This window comes from Montipora capricornis, chromosome 3, assembly GCF_036669925.1.
Source record: "Montipora capricornis isolate CH-2021 chromosome 3, ASM3666992v2, whole genome shotgun sequence".
Lineage (NCBI taxonomy): Eukaryota > Metazoa > Cnidaria > Anthozoa > Scleractinia > Acroporidae > Montipora > Montipora capricornis.
This window is the reverse complement of record NC_090885.1, coordinates 41,854,552-41,876,051: the sequence shown is the minus strand read 5'-3', so window position 1 is coordinate 41,876,051 and position 21,500 is coordinate 41,854,552. Positions and strand designations below refer to the sequence as shown.

Below are 21,500 nucleotides of genomic sequence, written 5' to 3'. Positions count from 1 at the left end.
CGTGACTGGTTGAGATGGACCCTTCATGAGACTAGCAACAAATATTTGTAAATGTTAGTACGATCGTCCAGGTAATTGTGGTCCTAACAAGGCCTGTCTCGGATGATATTGACTAACATTTCGACAACCTGAGTGGAAGTCATGTTATTGCTGATATCGCCATTTCTCGTTGCTCGTCTGGGTTCAGTCCGTGTCGCTCGCAGACCCATCTACTTTTATACGAATTGACCACTGACGAACGTTAAACACAAAGACGAAACAAAGGACAGACAAGGAGCAGATGCTTCTACTGTCAGGACGCTTGAACGCGGGTCGTACCGGGAAGCTGTTTTATTAACTGAGAAAAAAGACTTCCCACACCCTACAAACTACCTATCGACGACATCCACAACAGACAAACAACACATTGACTGAACTATTTTAATGACAATAACTGAAGGACCTATATTACTAACAATACTTGTACAGATATTAGTCCTAGACAGATCGAAACGCACCAGCCAATGACAGTCGGCCAATAACAACCCAACTTCGTTGACCAATCACATCAACGACCGGAGTGTTTATACCATCAACTGACGTTACACAAAACACTTGACTCTAAAGGTGACTTCCGCTCAGGTTGTCGAAATGTTAGTAAATGTCATCCTAAAAAGTCTTTCTGGGGACAACCACTCACCCGGACGATCGTACTTCACCTAATCATCACTTAATTAACAAACATTCCTCGAATGAGTGATCCTTTGTCCGCAAGGAAGCCTACGAATGAACTTTCTTCACGCATTTTACTAGTCCCACTTGTTCAAATTTCGGATAACTTTATCCGGTGGATAAGTCACTATCCGTTATTTATCCTCGTAGCTGTGAATATACGCACTCTAAGCACATCCTATTTAAAGTCACGTTTAACGTGAAATATATTTTGTACTCTGGATAGTGACTTATCTGGAGCCTGATATTTTACTCTTTAATACTCTAGCAAATACTCAGAAAAGTGAAATTATGCAAAACCAATTTCCTTGAGGAGAACAATTCACTCTATATGGACCATATAACTATTAGAGTTGAAAAATTTCCCCCGACTTATCCATGCGTAATCTCGTTCCCATGGTCTCTGTTCTCTGCTTCCTTTGTCAAGAGAGGCCCTGGGAACAAGGTTGATCTACGTGATTGCTCAATGAGTCAGAAAGAATAGGTAATGCAATTCACAGGATTTAATTTAATGTAGCATACTACATGCAATTAACAAAATCTGGCGCAAAGAATAATTTTCTATTAAAAACATAACTTAGAGTTTTCTTCAGTGTATTTTTTTGGAAAAAGATTTTGACTTAATATGCGTCGGTTAACTTGAACATGCAGGACTGAACAATGGAAGTTGGCATTCTATTATACCCCAGTTCCAGGTGCAATTAAATGAGAGCGGCTAATTTGTAACCAGTGAACTAGAACTAAATAACTGAGCGAAAGAAATTATTGCGAAAAGGGCGTACGCGTATTAAAATGTGCCTGGGACCCGTCGTGCTTGACAAGAAATCTCAGGACCTACCACACTCTTGACTTAATATCAACTATATGTGTTTTTTTAAGGTCATTACAGTTTCCAGAGCGATGGAAGACAGTCAGCGTAAAGAGAGTTATTGACATTTTTAAAGCCACTGGGGTGGGATTAAGACAGGAAAAGAGATTAGTCAAGAACAAAGGAACCATCTTTGAAACAATTATCGTCCAAAGCCTGCTTGCAGTGAGGTGAAGCATTTCAACGAACTCCGAACCATGAAAGGTTTAACTTGTCAAGCAATATTCTAAACATGAACAATTTGAGCTCAACGAATACAGCGGAAAACCAAAACGTATCAACGACATCTTTGACAGCGATCCAAATCGCATGTTACTCTGTCATCATCATCATTGGAACAATCGGTAACCTGCTGCTAATAATTGCTATAGCTCGCACAAGAAACCGCAAAACTAGCCAGTACTTAATTCTTAACCTTGCTACAGTGGATTTTCTGACCTGCACGATTAGCATACCATTGGATATCATCATTCTCATTATACGTAGATGGCCTTTCGGTGCAATTCTTTGTAAGCTTATTTACCCGTTGCAGACAGTTTTCATGGCTGTTTCGGTCTCGACACTGTTATGCATGGCACTAGAACGATACCGGGTAATTATTCACCCTCTAAAGCCAATACTATCAGGAAAGATGATACTATTGGTCATTACACTACTATGGGCAGTGAGCATTGGACTGGTATCGCCGTATGGCGCTGCGCTAAATATGACCGAAGATGTCTGTGTCGAGAGCTGGCCAAATAATGATATGATTTGGCCTAAAGCCTTCACTTTGAGCGTGTTTCTTGTACTCTACATGGTGCCATTATTCGCCATATCAATTACGTACACTCGTATTGGACTTCGACTTCGTGCTCAGAGTCGAGAACCATGCTTTGTAGGAGCCAGAAATCTCAGGGATTCCTCGAAATATCGCGCTAAACAAAACATTCGTATTGTGCAATTCTTCGTTATCGCTGTTATTGCCTTCGCTATTTGTCTTCTGCCTTTCCAGGTAATGTGGATGTGGAGTGATTTTGGAAATGGACAGGACTGGAAGCATTTTAACACTCTTCTAACGTTTGCGAACGTCATGGTATATGCCAACAGTGCTATAAATCCATTCATATTCGGCGCCATTGGACGAAGGTACAGCTGTTGTAAATGCTTCTTTCGCCAGGGCAGAAGAAGAGCAATTCATACACCTATGAGGTGTAACATTCTACGATTTACTCCAAAACCATCACGCAAACAAATTGCTCCGTGTTTACCTCCCCCGCCTCAAAGACGGCAGTCTTTGGTTGATACAGACGAAAAAGAAGTTATTAAGTCGTTTTCACAAAACAACGCTTCTTTGGTAGCATTTGTATCAGCGGTTTGACGACAACTTTGTAGAATAGTTAGGAGGTTCTCGGTGGAGCCGAACTGAACAAAAATACGCGTTACATTTGAATTTTCCAAAGCGTCAACAAACACGCCATCGGTGTGGCTTTAAGCAAAGTCTCATTTACTCATCCCAGTGCCAAACAAAAAACTTTTATTCTAGTTTGAGATTTCATTCATCCGTTTCCTTTCTTTCACTCCTCTCAGCCCACTCGTTATGCTTGGCGACTAAGGTGATCCCTACTGGTCATCCCAGCGCCGATATTGCGATGTCGGAAAGGAATTTCCCTAGCATACTTTCCCATGAGGAGATTTTGCCTTTCCGATCTTTTGAAATTCCCGTTCCGATGCTAATTGTAAATTTCGATTTCAAGGTGTTAACGCCATCCCCAAACACAGGCTTTTGTTATCAAAGTTGAGCCACTTTTCTTGATATTTTGTTCAGTTGAAAAGATGAGGTAAAAAAGTATCCCAGCCAATTGCATTGTTAGGGTTCAGTTTTAGATTATTTTACCCCTATTTACACTACTAAAAAAACAAAGAAACAGCGAGCAATCTTAGCCCACTCTCAACCTTGGTATGTCTTAGATTTTTGGTTAATCTTATAGAAAAAGTTCTTATAAAAAGGTGTAGCTGCGAAGATAACAAACGTACGAACATCATGACAATATTAATTATACACTCTTTCAAGAAGGACTTTTCTCTAAAAACGATGAGGCTGAGATGAAACAAAATATTAAAACTGTATCAAGCTGAGAAAATGATCTTATTTCAGGCTCAATTCGAAAAAGAAAAGAGCAACGTTTAGCTGTTCTAAAATAATATTGTAATATAATATTTAGGCAAGCAGAAATGCGGAGAAAAAAAGGACCAAAGGTATTAATGGTGTTTTTGTTTTCAAATATTCTTATACCTAGTCTGATCTACTTACCATATGACCAGCCCAGCCTACAAATTAGTATCATGAATTAGTCTACATTATAGCAAGTATCAAAAATACCATAATAGTCTTTGCTTGTCCCTCTGACATTTTGCATAAGCATTGTTTTTATTTTCTCTTGGGACTTACAATGGTCCCCAAGAGAAACTGGAAACAATGCTGGTGCAAAAATTGGAGGGACAAGCAAAGAGTATTATGGTATTTTTAATACTGGCTAATAGACCATTTTCGAATTCTCACGGCTGGACTGGATCTAGCATGGAATGGAGGCCAATGCGGGCAAATCTTTTCAAATGCAAATTAATTTGCCCGCGTTAGCCTCCTTTTGATGCTAGATCCAGTCCAACCGTTAGAATACGAAACTGGCCTATTCCATTGTTCTTTCTTGCTCTATTCGCCGTTTTTCGTCACCGACATTATTCTGCCTGTTTTATCGTGCTTCCCTCTTCCTTCCGCTGCTTCTCGCTGTAATTTCGTCTCTTTTTTCGGGCTCTTTCTTGACGACATTTCGCCTGTTAAACATCGCTTACTCGTCGCCTGCAGTACGACATATTTCACGTATTGGTTTACACAAAAGACTATAAACCTCCTTTAATTTCCCTTTCATGAACAGTCCACGAATAACGCAAAAAATCGCCTAAATAGGTTTCCGGAAATTCTCGTAAAGAGCTCTAAATATCTAGTAAAATTTTCTTAATATCTCATGAAATGCCCAAAATATCTCGAAATATCTCTTTTTTCCAATTTATGCTAATCAGTATTATCACAAATTACATATAGAATGAGAAACTGTGACATCATTTACGAGAGTGTGTGCGGTAGTATTCAAAGGCTGGCATTAGGTATTCCCTCAGACCATAATCATACCATCGCTGCTCCTCTGTAGCATTCGCATGAAATAGGTCTCGCATGCACTGTCACTAGAAGTTAGGAAAATTGTGGACTTGGATGAAGAAAAATCAAGGTTCCATTGCACTCAAGAGTGTACGTTGTCTTCACAAATTGCTCCAATTGCATGTAAGCTGCAAGTTCTACCCTAAGCTGAACTGCATTGACCATGACTATCTCTCTGATCTTTTGTCTTGAAGACTTGTCAAACTATTCTTCACTCTCTATAAACGCGGTAATGTGGCTCCATCTCTTGAAGGGAGGAAGGGAAGGAACTTTATTTTAAGTGTCTAGTCTTCTAGCGCTGGAGCATTAATTGGGGAAACTGTATATTAAAATGAACAAATTAACGTTTCATACTTGCTGTAAATATGAAATTCAAAGCTGTCATAAATTGCTTAGTATCGGGGTGTTGCATTTCACTCTCACTCTGCCAAGAAAATGTGAGATACATCCATCTAACATGTCAAGGTAGAGCACCAAGACTGTTCTTAATGTCTTTGTGTTGACAGCAGCTCGGTCTCTCAATGTTGCTAGTAGATTACCAGCCAGTACATTGATCTTCCTGTGCAGTACATCGATTATGATGCGGGCAAGCTCGTCTCCATCAAAGGAACTCTTTAAGAGCTGGAATCTCACTATTCTCTGTCGCACCTCGTAGGAGTCAATAAAACGGACAACAAGTGACCATTGCCTCGCCGTCACGAGTAGTTCCATCAAACACAATTACAACGTTCTTAGCCATGACGTCCTCGAAAAAAGCCTTGTACTCTTCCTTCAGAGTGCGAAGAATAAGCTCGCTTATGTGTGACCTTGATATATGCAAATCCGAGTCCTGCTTCTTCCAACACATCTCTGAAGTACTCCATTCTATTTAATGATGTACCACTCATCAAAAATGTCTTGACCGGCTTTCAAACGGAACATTTTTGTGGTTACGGATAGTGGTTCGCCCTTTGGATGATGAATTTTGGCCTAGTAGTTCTTCATGGCCTCTGCAATTTCGTGGTACTTCTTTGAGACTTGTAAACGTTTCGCCTTGTTTGTCATGTGCTTTGAACTAGAAACGTGTACGTGAATGTTTTGCTTTAAAAAAGTTCTTCACAGCATGTTTGGCAAAACAAACTATTATTTGGTCTTGCAAAAAGTGATTCCCCGAAGAACTCTTCCGCTCTTTTCTTAGCTGAGTTTTTTGGCTCTGTCTGTTTCCAAGGGTACAGCAGCAGCAGGGCCTGCAGTTAGTGATTGACCTCGATCATCGTTCATTTCGATATCTTCCATTTTGAAACTGGCATCCATCGTAATTGTGGGACACATTATTTAAGAGTAATTCCGCTGGGCACTGGGGTGCTGGGTAATTCGGTTGCTCGCTCAGATAAATAAAGTTTTAAATTCTAACAAGAAGGGAAAACGCGAAAAAGGCCCAGAATTTGCAGAAACTACAAATAATGCCTTCAATAGTTTCTAAATATCGTAAAAACTCGTATTATTTTCTAAATATCTCATGATCGTCTAAATATCTATCTTTTCTAAATTTCTCACTATCTCATCAGTCGAGGGCTTCAGGTTAACGGACGGACGGACGGTCGTACGATGATGTCATAACTAAAACGAGAATTTCTCGCATCAATGGGTTACCATGTTGCCTCCTAGCTAGATTACCTTTTTAGCTATTTTCTAGGCGGCTTTATACCTTACACAAGTAATGTTGTCTTTTTCCTCTTTTCGTTGTCATTGCGTGGTATAAATACAAGTTGTTCATTTGTTGTTTATATCGCTTAACCATGGTGCTCAGCAGAGTAAATGCTGGGTAACAGTCATCCTCAAGATATTTTTAACTAAAGTTTAAAATTGTTCCTATGAGGGTATCGGAGCTGTGATTGCTTATTGTGAAACAACGAGCACTAACTTTCTACTTATAAGCACTACTGAAGGCCTCCCGGCAAATTCTTAAGGACGTTCGCGCTAAATGTTTGTGCGCAATTTTTACTGCGCAAGTAACACGACTGTGATATGTCACGTATTAGTTAAGATCTTATGGTGACAACAATGCTGGGGAAAAATTTCCAGGTCGGCAAAAGAATGGCACATTTATTTCCAATTCATCATGAAACGTTAAAGAGAAAGGACCAGGAGGGTGGAAAAGGTCGCTAATCGAGTAGTGATTGAAAGTTTTGAAAACTCGAGGAAGGTTAGTTTAAGTCAGCGACGTCAGCGTAAATTTAATGGGGTTGGTTTTTTTTCATGTTTTTATTGCGTTACGAACTTCTTAGTTCAAAATGAATGCATGTTTCTGAAGTTCTTTTCCTTTACTTTCATGAAATTAGAGCAGAACTATCAGAGATTATATTTTACAAAAACCACACTCCAGAAGATGCATGAGAAAGACGGCAATGTAGAGATATGATGCAAAAAACTAACCAAATAAAGATAAAACCTGCTTGAAACTTCGTTGCTAAGCTCGAGAAAGTTTTTCTTTGCAAAAACCTTTCATCGATCGATACTGTCTTGGGTTCCAGTCCTTCCCCGACAGGTCACGCATCGATTTTACTCCTTTAGGTGATCGGTGACCCCTATTTTATAAGACATGAATCGCTTGATCTTCTTACAATCTACAAAATATGATGAAATGAAAAAAATCACAATGTAAGAAGTTATCTTTTTAAATTTTTTTCTTTCCTTGTGTCCTGAGTTCCGGAAGTGGTTACAACGGGAGCGCTTGCGAAAACGCTCGTTGAGGATTAACTCTACTGTTTACGACATCCCCAGCAGCATGTAATTATCTAAAAAACCCACTCCTTTGTACATGAGTTCATGAGGCTGCATCTCGTTATGACGACCTATCTAGCGAAATTAGGGCATTTTTCCCTTGCCTTTTTCTCCGAAGCAAAGTCGGTGACCCCCAATTTTTTTCATGTTTGGAATAAGTAATTTATGACCTAACTTCAGGCGAGAAATGAAACAAATTTCAATGTGGGAAGATTTTCGCGCGAACGTCCTTAAGGATGTTTCGGTGATTGTTTAAATTTGACTAAATTTCGCGTACGCCACGACGCTGGTTAAGGACGGTGCCTAATATTGTTATTGTGCCAAAATCTGAAGACGAATGTGTCGAACTATGCGTCTTCAAAGAAGAATAAAACTGGATAGTTTGTCGAGACGCATTATGCTTCTTGAGCCCGTCTTTATACCAGACGAACTGAACAGAAGGAGAAGAAAAGTTTGCGCAAGCTCGTCCCAAACAAATTATGCGTCTGTAATATAAAACGGCCAATATTAACTAAAAGAACATCAGAATTGGAATTAAACATGATCATTATTGATGTATTATTTATTTATCACAATCTGCGTTGCTATACAGCGGCTAAATATCTGGGCACTTTAGGCAATTCAATGCGCTAAACCAAGTACACAAGAGTGTGTCATGTCACGAACCTAAATATAGAACTTAAGTTGAAATACTACTACTAGTTTTAACTTTAGTTGCAAGGGGTTACGTTCATGCAAACGTTGGCCGAGTAGCACTTATATTTCAACAGAAATAACTATGAGAGGGTGATGTGAAGTGCTATTTTCTATTCATGTAAACCATGTGAGCGTTAGTCTTACTGATGGAAATGGGGCCACTCAAGAGGGGGACATGGGGGGGCCCTAAACACCGCAACACCGCAAAAAAAATCAACGAACACCGCATCACCGCAAGAAAAGTCGACGAAACACCGTCACCGCAACAATTATTTTTAGCTACATGATTTTAACGTCTACACTTGACATAACACTTTTATACCTAAACAATTTTCCACAAAATAAACACAACAAAATGTACTCTTGTCAATGCATGCCTACGCGTCGATACTGTTGATACCCGTAAATCAGTTTTCTTGTACTTACCCGGAGAGGTCGTTTGTATGAAGTTCCATGAACATTACTGAGAAGTTGACCCGAAAAGCTGCCAAGCGATAAAACAACATTTCCAGAGTGTGGAGCAAATAATTTCATTTCACCGAACACCGTAGCTTGCGAAACACAAACATCGCACACCGTTGGGTTTGCGATCACCGCAACACCGCAAATTGAGATTTTATTCACCGCATCACCGCATTGAAAAAACCATCAACACCGCAACACCGCAAATCCCCGTGTCCCCCTCACTCAAGGAAAGAGAGAAACTCTGACCAGAGTGGGAATTAAACTCACGAGCTTCGGGTTAGATCACCGTTGCTCTACCGACTGAGATACAAGATCAGACGAGAGCAGGTTGCGGGAATTGAAGATGACAAATTCACAGTAATGAATATGTACAAGTACAAGGGGTTACATTAATACGTTAATGCAGTCGTTGGTCGTGTAGCACTTATATTTCAACAGAATTAACTATGAGAGGGTGATGTGAAGTGCTATTTTATACCCATGTAAACCACGTGAGCGTTAGCCCTACTAATGGAAATGGGCCCAGTTAACGACAGAGAAAAACTCTGACCAGGGTGGGAATTGAACCCATGACCTTTGGGTTTGACATCTTCAAATCCCGCGACCTGCTCCCGTCTGACCTTGTAGTTCTGTCGGTAGAGCAGCGGTGGTCTAACCCAAAGGTCGTGGGTTCAATTCCCACCCTGGTCAGAGTTTTTCTCGGTTCTTGAGTGGTTCCGTTTCCATTAGTCGGGCTAACGCTCACATGGTTTAAATGTGTAGAAAATAGCACTTCACATCACCTTCTCATAGTTAACTTAAGTTAGCTGAGCACTGCCCTAACGCTATCCCAATATGTAGCCGTGACGGTCTCGTTTAGGGTTTCACGCGAAGAAATATATATAGAAATATACATTTAACATGTTTTCAAATTGGACTCTTTTAGGGGTCAAAAAATCCTTGGCGAAGCTCAGATTGGTTTCCTTTAGGGATTTAACTCAAAATTTCGGAAGAGCATCCCCAGCCCTTCATATGCAAGTCCTTTCCCCCCCCCCCCCCCCCCCCTTCCCCCCTCCGAGTTCCCTTATCTTGTGCTAACAGGTTGTTACGAAGAGATTAATTTCGGAAGTAATTATCATTTTCAATTTTAATACATCATGTAGAAAAACAAGAGAACAATATCGCAACAAATACCGGTACTACACTAGATTGAAATTAAAATAACCAACCGGACCGTAGAAATATAATACAGCTCGAGCCTCACGGACTCACGCACACGAGGCGGCTCTGTATAAAGGTTATTTTTAAGCATTTTAAATGCTTGGAAGCAATAGGATTCGTTTTTCTTGGCTGCAAAAAAGAGCGAGCAAAAATCAAGCAAAAATTGATAATGTGGAAGGATTTTCTCAGGGTGGTGTCCATAAATTTTATTTGTGTTTGTTAAGGCTACGGTGGGCGAGTTGCCAGAGTTCCACCAGGAGGTACAAAGGTTCCAAAAAGAGTGGATGTGCGGGCACTGCACAAACAGATGCTTTTAAGTCTGCCTATCAATCATCGCATGCTTGGCATTCGTCACAGTCAATAATTTTGGCTCTAAATAATTTGTCGTGGGTGTAAAGGATGTGATTGTTTATTTTAAATTGAAACATGGAAAGCTTTAGATTTTTAGTGCCTTTGAATACAAGGCTGTACACTGCTGCAATGGTCTCGTCCTTGAAACCGGCGTTTTAGGCGTTTTAAAAATTTTAGAAACATAAAAAGTGCGTGCTCAGTGCTTACAATTCAGAGGTGTTTTGTGCACTAATTCTCCCGGAGGTAACTATTCGTCTTCACGTTTACCGCGAACAGCTTTCCTCCATTGCTTTGGAAACGCATTACGCAGGCCGATATAATGTAGGAAATTAGTGTTAACGTTATATTTCTTCGAGAAGGAAGCCAAGGACATAAACTTTCCTTCCTTTAAAATATCCGACAGTGTCTCCACACAAGCGTCATACCAACGCTTGTAAAACCGTGATTTTCCGCCAATGATGACGAGATGATTATTCTCCACAGGATCTCGTTTTCTATTTCGTCTCTTGTTGTAGGTGAGTATTTAATAATATCCTGCCAGGCACTTAGAATGTGCCGGTAGAACAGTGGTACTGAGGACGTTTTATGAAGCGAGTTTTTCTACAAGCGTCGAGCCCCTTAAGGGCAATACAGCGAGATAAATTTGAAAAAAAAGGGAGACTGTTCTTGCAATATTTATTCAAAAACCAATAGATACTTAAACTGATTTATTACATTACTGAAACACACTCGAAACGAACTAAAACTAAACTGAAAGACAACAAATTTTCAACCATTTGCCTGGCTTGTTGACTTCTGGCGATAGCTTCAGTGTTACGTGTAGAATTGTTGAAGGAACGATGTCAGTGGTCACACCTGTACATTCATTACAATTCTGTCTCGAGAAGACCAGACACGCACGGTTCTTACGTTACGTTTATGCCTGTACAATCAACTGAAATGTCAATTCCTGGTAAAAACCAGCATGTTATTTTTTTCGGTAGGCTAGGTATCGGAGAGCCAAAACATTTACGCTTGCGCTGACGGAATGTTTGAACAAGAGAGAAAAGCGCAGTACCTCCAGACATGGTGCTGGAGCGTCGAACCAAACGAGTCATCCCGTGATTTCGGCCCGTGCGATCGCTTTTGGACGCAGTTGGCCCTTCGATGCTTTCTGCTACCGACCTCTCCTCCCGGTACGGCATTGAGGGAGAGATATGTCAGCCCCTAAACCATATGTGACAAATCCCACGCCTACTCACAACTCCAGAGCGCCCTTGTCAACTTAGTGTAAGAATTCGATCACTTATATATTCGAAGGAAAAGTCATTTTATCCGTCATGGTAAGCACTGAAGTCGCAGATTACAAGTGTGCGCACGCGCCCTGCTAAAGGTAACATGCATACATGCACGCATAAACTTTATTTGAAACCAGTAAACTCAGTGGTACGGATAAAATCAGGTAGCGCATTCTGCAACTTAGCTGACACGTAAGAAAAAAGAACTAAGACCATAACTGGTTGTTCTAGATTTATTGACGGACAGAATGTGATGGCCGCGAAGATCATGCCTAAGAAGAGGACGGAAGAGAAAACGTATTTTTCATATAAGCAGGAAGACCTTTCTTTTTTGTTGAGAAAAACATACTTTTATAAAGTAATACAAGGAAATTTTGAATGCGCTTATTGCATAGAGATGTAGACTTTGACTTAAGTAGTAAGAAGACAGGTAATCTGCAAATATAAATCTCGTTATTCTCTTATTTACATTATACCGTTTCTTTGACACGAGGATTACGGCAAAATGAAAGCACAACTTTGTCGCGAATTTTCTATGATAAAAACTTGTCCAGAAATCCAAAATCAACGTTAACAGCACACACCAGGCCTACTCCTGAGTATCTGGCTACAAATTTTTTCCTCTGGCCGAGCTTCAGCCATTCGGTGAGGGCCAGTCTAATGCTTCTCAAGTTGCCTCGCTCATGCCCAAAAAGAATTCTGGGTAATTCTGCCATTCCATGACAAGGGAAGACTCCCGATTCTCATTTCATAGTTTTTTTCATAAGTGTCGGGCCACCCAGTCCTACCAGTAAAATACCGCATCGATTGAAGTTTTTAGCTTTCAAAAAACTTGCCCAAATTGTATCGGTAGGTCCTGGAATTCGTCCACAGAAAGGCCAGAGAGACAACTTCACTCGTGAACTGCCGTGTTTACAACAGAGCATTTTAGGCTTCCCAGTCTGCATGAAACCATCTCTGACATGTCATATTTATCTCCAATCCCACTTATGGATAACTTACAGTTTACTTCTATCTTAATTATCTCATTTAGAGCGTTTTACTGGTTAAAGTTAGCATAAACCAGGAGCCCAGGCTTAAACGCAAATAGTTTTTGTTGCTAATAGCAGAGTTTACCATGCTCGCTTCGAGATTTAGCTTTTTCTAGTTTTTCCTCACAGCAAAACCTCTTTCCCCACGTCCGAGCTGTTGTAAGTGCGATGTACCTCTGCGTCATAGCACAGATAAACAGACAGTATACAACGGGGAGGGGAAGACAAGGGGAACCAGGAGACAGCTTCTTCCGCAAATTTTCTAACGAAATATGTGTGTGTTTTATCACCTTTCTCTGGCAGCTGCATTGATCCGAAATCACAATAAAATTCTTTTGGTTAATCTGGTGATTAATTCTGTGCGTCATTTGATCTCCCTCACCCCTCACCCCTCACCCCTCATCCCTCACCCTCACCCCCCCCCCCCCCCCATCCGACGAAGAAGAAGTAGTAGTAGTAGTAGTAGTAGTAGTAGTAGTAGTAGTAGTAGTAGTAGTAGTAGTTTAATGACACTTCTGGCAGTTAAAAACTGAATAAACAGTGCAATTTACAGCATTGGATACTTATAATTAAGTCTATTTACAATAGCAAGTATTATAATAATTGGAATCACGATAACTTAAGAGTGAAAAAGTCATTTGTTCTCTTTGTTCTTTTCATTGTTGTAGTAGCTTTAGTATTTCCTGATCTTAACTGGTATGGGATAGATCTTGTCGTAACTTTCGGAGCTAAGAAAGATATCGGGTGGCTCTCATTCTTCATATCTGCCATCAACTTTTTGCGTATGAATATCCTGCGATTTGCTAACGAGATCAGATTTGCTCGATCTAGGGCTTGTTGATAACTAGAGTTTGGGAATATTCTTAAAGCTCTTCTTTGTATAGATTCAATAGCGTCAGAAAGGTATGCAGGAATATCCTACCACACTTGCGCAGCATACTTTAAGATCGAGCTAATATTACATGGGTATACCTTTAATCTTTAATAAATGCTGCTTGTCGCTTCTCAATCATAGATCTCAATTTTACTGTGATCCAAGGTTTATCATATACATGGGTTTTTACTGTTTTCCACGTAAAAAAGGTTTCAAAAGCTGAGCTAAGGTCCTGAGAGAAGAACTCCAACGTAGAAGCACATGAAGGGGCATTGTAAACTTCGGACCGATCGTTAGTTGGACGTAAAATCAGGAAGAAATCTATGCCTGTCGCTCGCAAGATCGGGGGTTCAATAACTGTGTAGAGAATAGTCAAATATGCCGTTCTAAGTGGAAAGATTGACCTTTGTAAAGAACACTTATTTCAAAGTGAGATGCACTTTTAATTAATTAAGCAATCATTTGTTCTGCAGAGACAAATTAACTTGGAAAAAAATCCCCTTTAACCACGTTTAGTTCTTGGCTTTGCTTGGTCAAGACTTCTATCATCGTTAAGAATCTGTCAGCAACAATGTTAGTCCGAAATTCTATACACCTTCAGTCTTTCTACGTGTCATGTTTTTGATAGAAAATGATCTAACTTTAACTTGATTACGTCCTTTCATTGCCATCTTCCTGCTAACATGAACTTTCGACGAACCAATTCGAAGCTCATAAAAGCATAAATTCGAAGAATCTCCTTGTAATTCTTTCCACCGACACTTGCACGCGGAAAAATTTCTTAAAGAACCAAAAATAAAGGGATTTGACGCACTATTAGCGTACATCAAAATGTTACTAAAGATCAGCACATCTTTGAAATACGCACTCTCCCAACCCCGTCCGAAATCGTGCCAAATCCAGGACGCATGCGTAGGAAGCATGCAAATTAGAAACGCGCCAACCGCCACTATAAACACCTTTGTGGTTCTCATTTTTTGTAAAGTGCGTCTTTTTGTGTAGTTCACTTGCGATCGATGACTCTCTTCCATCAGGTAATCAAGGCGTTGTAGTTCTTTATGGATTTTCATCCCTGCGCGGATATATGAAAAAGTGATAACTGCAAGAGGTACGACGTAGAAAAGCGCAAAGTTGGTGAGGGTAAATACTTTAACGTACCAATCTTCCGGCCACTTCTCCATGCACTGCTTGCCTTCAAGTCGCAAAACCAGCACGTATGGGATGATCACCGTGCAAGGAACCATCCACGAGATAGCAATGGCGATCTTAGCGGTCCTTGGGAGGATACGTGGGCGAAGTGGTGTCATGACAACACGGTGACGTTCCAAGCTCATTGACAGCAGAGTGATAACCGAGACAGCCATTAGTACTGTTTGAAGCGGGTAAATTAAATAACAGAGGATTGAACCGAAAGGAAATCCACCTGAAAGACGTTCCGCTAAATCAAAAGGGATGCTGACGGTGCAAGTCAGGAGGTCCGTTATTGCCAGGTTCAAAATCAGGTATTCACCAACTCGGCGAGTTTGACGACCAAGCAAAGTTATGATGATCAAAGCATTACCAACAAGGCCAATAATCGTAATCGCTACATAGAGCATCACTTGTATGACTTCAGACGCTGATATCCGCTCCAGGTCATCATCACCTGTACTGTTCGTTGCATATTTGTAAAATTCAGGCATTTCTCAAATTGAAGAGCGCACTTTTGGATCACAGTTGCTTTCCGTCCTTTTTGCGTCCTTTGTTAAAATCCCTTTATCTAAGAACGTAAAGTACGCCATAAGATAGTTATATTAGCTGAATGATAAGAGGATGGAAATGTTGAAATCTATTTCACTGAAAGTAAAAAGATTGAAGCACTATTCCTAACATTTAGCTTGATTGGAAAAAAAGGAATAAAAGTTTAGTCTATTTTAGTGTATTAGATTTTCCAGCAACACCTTGGTGTATTGTAAGGGTAACAAAACATAGTACGGTCCACTTCAGCATGCTCGTTTACAATGACACATCACACAACGAGCTTGCCTCCCGAGTTCGATTCCAAAACTTGGCGTCAAATGTGGCCCGGGAGTTTTTTCTCCGAGGTACCTCTCCTCAAAAAACCAACGTTCGATTTGATTTGAGTTGCTTTCATCGGGGTACCTCCCCTCAAAAAACCAAGGTTCGATTTGATTTGAGTTGCTTTCATTGTACAGTGTCCTTAATTATTACCCCACCGCTAAAAGACTCGGCACTTAACTAAGTTTATTATTGTTATTATTGTGGCTTCTGCGCATGTCACGTGACATTGATTGACATTTTGTTTGCGATGTCAACCGTTCTCGTTCGGTGAGGTGTTAAATGTAGTTGATATTCTTTTCCTAATACAGTCCAAGTGCCCGTACTATTCAAGGCTAGAACTAACTATTGGTTTCGAGTCTAACCTTAGAAACAATGAAGTGCGCAAGAAAGAACAATAAATGAAATTGGTCAAAGATATGAAAGGCAATTACAGATATGTTAAATTAGTATACCTTTCCATGAGCACGCTTGGTGTTTTCTCCAACAAATGCTCTACGTTCTTAGAAATGATGAATGAAATTGGCAACACTAAACAACACTAAATAATAAAAAATGATAAATCTAGCCATTACAGCGACAAATTTTATCTTTTTTCGCAGAAATAAGATTTGGGATATAGCCGAGATACATTGAAACTTTAATTTTGTTGGTTGATTCATCTATAATTGTACAATGAGTACATCACTCATTTTCAAGTAGCCACTTGGTAATTGCCGTATACGTAGAGAGATTTACAACTGTATTCAAAGACAAAAGTTTCCATTATTATTTTTTTTGTTATCTATTATTATTACAACGTCATGAAGAAACTCTGCGAGTCATTTCTTGCAAATTTCAACGTCATACACAGTTAGATGAAAAAAGGTCTTCTCTAAGAAGGCTCACCTTTTGTACATGTGACAGGAAGCAGTTTTCTCCTCACCTGTTTTGGCGACTAAGTGTTGGCTCGGAAGGAGATGAGCACACCACTTCTCACACGGTAAGTTTTTGAAAATCTTTCAAACATGACATTACTTATATGATTGTCAAAAACTAACTTCTGTAGAGACGGATGAAACAACGTTACGTGGAAATTTCTAGAAGTACCTTGTATCGGCAGGCCAAGAACAGCTTCATCAAATTTTCAAGAATAAGTTTGATATCACAAATTTACTACTACGTCAAATATGGCGTTGTGTTTTGTGGCTATCCAGAAAACACAACAGAAAAACTTTTTATCGTTGCAGATTACAGCCAGAGTTCATTATGTCTACTAATGCCTTAGGGGTTTAAGGGTTTTCTTCGCCTGCCTACTTGAAAGGCTTGCGCCCATTTTTTAAGCTATTTGATACGGATGAATAGCGTATGGCTATCAACAGCTTTAATGCGGCGTTAATTTCCACAGTATTCACTGAGTATATTGAAATAAAGTTGGTCAGGCGACTTTGAATCAAGAAGAGGACATTCATAGTGGTACAAGTGGTATCAAATGTCTAATGATTTCAAGCCAACTCATTTTATGCACTTCTTACCTAAGTGTTCGCGTACTTGGTTAAGTGTTTACTTTACTCTCTTGTGTCTCCTTTGAGTAGAACTAACTAAAAAACTGTGGAATGTCTTACGGAGTGTGTGCTGTCCTAAAGAGGCATGCGCATTCGTAAAAACAATATATCATGAATATGACTACTACAGAGTGGGAAGTTTCTGTTGTGAAAATTAGTTTTCATTCATATGTAAAGTAGAACTAATTACCATCACAAAAACTTCGCACTTAGACTCGCTTTGAAGAGGAGGAAGACATGAACTCGGAATAGGCCTATTAAGGTTTAATTTCACGTGTATTTTGAAAGTTTTAACATAATTTGTGAAACTTTGAAAATACAAGTGAAATTAATCCTTAATTGCACAAGAGCACATTGCAATTACATGTTTATTACCTAAAGGGCAAAATTATTGAGGGATGCTCGTTCAATGCCGCGACAAATGACAATCACTGAAATAAACACGCTTTCATTTGGTTAAAGTGCAATAGGCCATTTCGGAAAATACCATAATACTCCAGGCTTTGTCTGTGCCCCCAAATTTTGCATAAGCATTGTTCCAAGTTTCTCTTGGAAATTACAATGGTCCCAAGGAAAAACAAAAACAATGCTTATGCAAAATTTGGGGGGGGGGGGAGGGGGGGCAAACAAAGAGTATAATGGTATTTTCCGAAATGGCCTATTTAATAAATTGTTGCTATTAACAGAAATGCGCTTAACATTTATTTTATATGTTTTTTTAAATCAGGTTCAGGATCTGAAAGAAGCTCTGGATAAGCAACTGTTAACCAATCAGGATCAAGTATTCATGCCCTTTTGATTACCAAAAGGTGCCCTCGTGGGGTTAAGAAAAAATGCCCTCCGTCTCAGCCAATCAGCATTTAATAATTTTGCCTCGTATGTGATAAAGATGACAAAGCAACATCAAACACTAAAATTATTCTAATGCTAAAGAATTAGTTCCTGAGTGACCATTTCTGTCACAGATTTGCTTATTTGTGTAACAACAACAACATCTTTTATTTAAAATACGGTGGGTTTTAAAGAAAGCTAATAAAGTGTGTCGTTCCTTTAGATTCGACATAGGTTACTTTTTGTGAAACAACAGCACACACAGTGAGGATGAAAGGCAAAAAATACACTAGCGTTCCTACCGTATTAGAAAGACCGATGTATGTTATTTTTCAAATCCCCGTCCCAATAACCACGTCGTTTGTAACAATTACAAAATGGAATTGGCAAAGCTGAGCTCCTTGGCAAAATAGCCGCTCTTTGCAGGGCCGTGTCAGGTGAACTTGTCAATCATGCAAAGTGGTCGTGCTACAAAATATATAGATGCCAGAAATGGAAAGAGTGAGATGAAATTAATAAGATGTCAATTCTGAGGCCACTGACGTTTAAGTGCGTGGGTTTAGAGCGGTTTGAAAGTTTGAAAAATGTAAAAGAATTCTATTGTTTTTTTAAAGCATCAAAATTACTGTAAAATCCCTCACCTAAAGGTCAGTGGCCTCAAAATTGATTTTCTTACTAATTTCATCTGGCTCTTTCCATTTCTGGCATCCATTTTGTACCACGACCATGTTTTTTTATGATTGACAAGGTCACATGACACGGTCAAGCAAAGAGCCTATTCAGAAATAAGTGCGGGCCGCCCACAACGAAGGCACATTGATAAAATGGCGGATTATCACTGACGCGAAGCTTAATCTGTCAAGGAATGGCTATTTTCTTCTGAACGAGCTCAGTGATGCCCTCCTTTTAATGGTGTTATGTACTGGTAATAGGTACACGGAAAACGTGTTTTAAGGAGAAAACAAGTTGGATAGTAGAAGCTGGTAGTAATAATTTTTATAATATGGCCCGTACGGCCCCGCGCGAGGTTCTATTGCCAAGCTATTGGAAAAATCCCCGTATGAGGGCCGTACGCATTAGCGCGAGCAGGGCCGAAAGAAGCCGTACGGCCCTACTAGGAACACGTACTGCTCCGTGCGATGCAATTTTAGGAGATTTCGTCGCTTTTAACATCCAAGTAATTTACATCCAGAAAAGCAAATGCAAACAACATATTAGATAAATTTTTTGTGCATATTTTTGTTTTTTATTTTGTCCTAACCTCATCTTCTGAGTGCTCATAAATAGTGTAAAGAGCCCATATGATAAAATGCTTATTGACTAAGTTTAGGTCGGGCCGGACAGAAAAATATTTGGCCCTCGGTCATGGCGCACGGACCTCGCTGCGCTCGGCCCGTACGCCATGACCTCAGGCCAAATATTTTCGCGTCCGGCCCTCCCACTCAGTCAATAAGTACATAATAATGACGTGAACACTTTATTTAGAGCCAGACACTGAGTGTGAGGTGATAATGTAACAGTCCAATTTCCTTACATCTTAGGCAAGATCGAGCGATTTGAAATCACTTTACTGAAAGATTTTGGCCCGGACAAACAAGTATGTCTAAGTTTTCAGTAATATTCAGTAGCGTCTGCTATATAACAACAAGTTTTCCGGTTAATCTAGTTTCGAACGCTTCTCGCGTAATTCAGTGAAAAAAACACTTAAAATAAGGGGCATGCACCCCAAAACAAGCATGGTGACCCAACCTTTTTACTGCATTTTTTTAATGTCTTTTGCATGAATATCAATTGTGCCAAGTTTGAAAGAAATCTGGATGGTACGTCATTTTCAAAAGAATCACCTAAGAGACATGATCATAAAATGCCATAATATGAACCGAAAAAAACACCCTGGCTACCCTTTTGAGGAATCTGTACCCACCTCCCGCAAATGCTAATACCCATTTAAGAGCTGTACTAGTATAGTTACCAAACAAAAACTAAAGTGTTTGAGTGAATTGACCAAACACTGCCTGCACTGCCAGACTCAAACCCAACTCATTCTTGCCATATTTAGAGACGCTTTGCACGAACTTTGCAAAAAGACATCAATTTTAGACAGGTATAAGCAATAAAAGGTTGTTGGAACTACTGGCACGGTTTAAAGATGAAGGGGAAGGAAATGAAAATAGGTTATAATTTGAACAAAAAGGGCTAATTCTTTAACGTTAGAATTTTAAAAAACACCAAAAACGTTCGGCTTAAATTGGGGACACATATCAAGTAATGCATATGTCCTTTAAAAATGTAATATTAAAATAAGATACAAAAATTTGTAACAGGCAAAGGAGTTGTCGCCGGATGACAAAATCGCTATTTTTGCGCTGCAAGAGTTTTTGAACAGAACATTCAATGAAGCCAGCAATCTTCGAAGAAATGGATTCAGGATTAATTAAAATGATGAAGAAAAGCCAAAAGGAATGCTAAAATAAGAAGCACTATATTCGAAATTTAACACCTTTCTTACTGCACGTTTCTAATCGAAGGCAGAACTTAACAATATGTTCAATGCGAAAAATACGACAAAGGTGCATGGAAAACTTAACTACATACGTCGAATGAGGTTTGCAAAGAGCATGCAGGAAATTCAAATGCAAAAAAAGAGTAAAATATAATAACAAATCTAACGGAAAATGAATTTTTAAGAGGACAGTAAAAGGTTGTTGATTCATAGAATATCATTCAACAAAACAGCCCAACACCTTGCCAGCTTTGAAGTGGTGTTGCTATTAACTTTCGGTGCTGTGACGTAGTTATGAGTCAAAGATGTTTGAAGCAAGATTAGCGTTGGTTTACGGTACACGACAACATATAGTTACGCTAACATTAGGCCCTTCTGCCAGTTGGGTTTCTTACAACTCGGCCCCAGGTAAGTTATACATTTCAAGTTGTCCAGCCTGATCAGTGTCGCCTGATTTTTCAGCCACACAGGCTATTTGAAAAACTAAATTGACTCCACCTTCCCTTAAAAGCTATTGACTTACAACAGTTTCTTCGTCGACTTCTTTTTGAAGATGCAGTGGAAATTATGTCTCCCGAAGAACTGTAACATTTATTGGGGAACAGCGTTGTCGTCCGTGTTTACACACCACGTAATGAAGATAATGAAAACGTAAGGAAATCAATGCCGCGTTTGGCTGCGGCCTTTGAACTAACTTTTGTCCGGTAATTATTATTTCGCGTTAGGCAAAGTTCCATTAATTCGCCCGATTTTCATTTCTAACAGCAACCTCATCTATTAAAACACAAATTCATTTCTTTTAGAAAGTGGTAGTATTTAATATACTACTTTGTTCTGAAAAACTCATTAAGCTCGCCGAGCTGACTTGTGGTCTTGTTTTAACTCGAATATGTTTCTTTCCTAATCAAGACGAGGCACCTAGCGACACAAATAGATTTGAACTTTCAAGATCCTTCTGTTGTTATGTGTTCTGGTGCTATTCGTCCGTCACTAAGAATTGAACGCAAAAAACTGGATGAAATGCATCAACTTACCCCTGTAAAATATTCCGGTTTTTTAGCATGGAATGAAAAGCAACAATTTAGTGACAAACGGCAAAGAAGTTAAAATACAACTCGGACATGAAGACAAA

The 21,500-nt window shown here is 39.6% G+C and overlaps 2 protein-coding genes across 7 annotated transcripts in view; one reads left to right on the top strand and one right to left on the bottom strand.

Moving 5' to 3' along the window:
- Positions 1–19,810, top strand: part of LOC138043176 (galanin receptor type 1-like) — a 43,696-nt gene extending 23,886 nt beyond the window's left edge. For 4 of the 5 annotated variants that reach the window (XM_068889322.1, XM_068889320.1, XM_068889318.1 and 1 more), the window contains one exon: positions 1,591–3,818. In XM_068889322.1, coding sequence (XP_068745423.1) covers positions 1,591–1,753 — 163 coding nt within the window. In that variant the 3' untranslated portion in view covers positions 1,754–3,818. Of the gene's footprint in view, positions 1–1,590; positions 3,819–16,396; positions 16,473–17,761 lie in introns of those variants that run through there. The other variant, XM_068889323.1, reaches the window with a different exon arrangement.
- On the bottom strand, positions 13,048–21,500 carry LOC138043177 (neuropeptide Y receptor type 2-like). 2 transcript variants are annotated; one of them, XM_068889324.1, is made up of 2 exons: positions 21,403–21,500; positions 13,048–15,191 (listed from the first exon to the last, which is right to left on the bottom strand). In XM_068889324.1, the coding sequence occupies exon 2, from the start codon at positions 15,112–15,114 to the stop codon at positions 14,020–14,022; it is 1,095 nt and encodes a 364-aa protein (XP_068745425.1). In that variant the 5' UTR covers positions 15,115–15,191; positions 21,403–21,500; the 3' UTR covers positions 13,048–14,019. The 2 variants fall into 2 exon arrangements, with proteins under 2 accessions (XP_068745425.1, XP_068745426.1); XM_068889325.1 differs by lacking the exon at positions 21,403–21,500 and adding an exon at positions 20,892–20,943.

Bases quoted from the DNA above. Each gene is read 5' to 3' on its own strand.
- LOC138043177 (XM_068889324.1), bottom strand. From the start codon at position 15,114: ATGCCTGAATTTTACAAATATGCAACGAACAGTACAGGTGATGATGAC.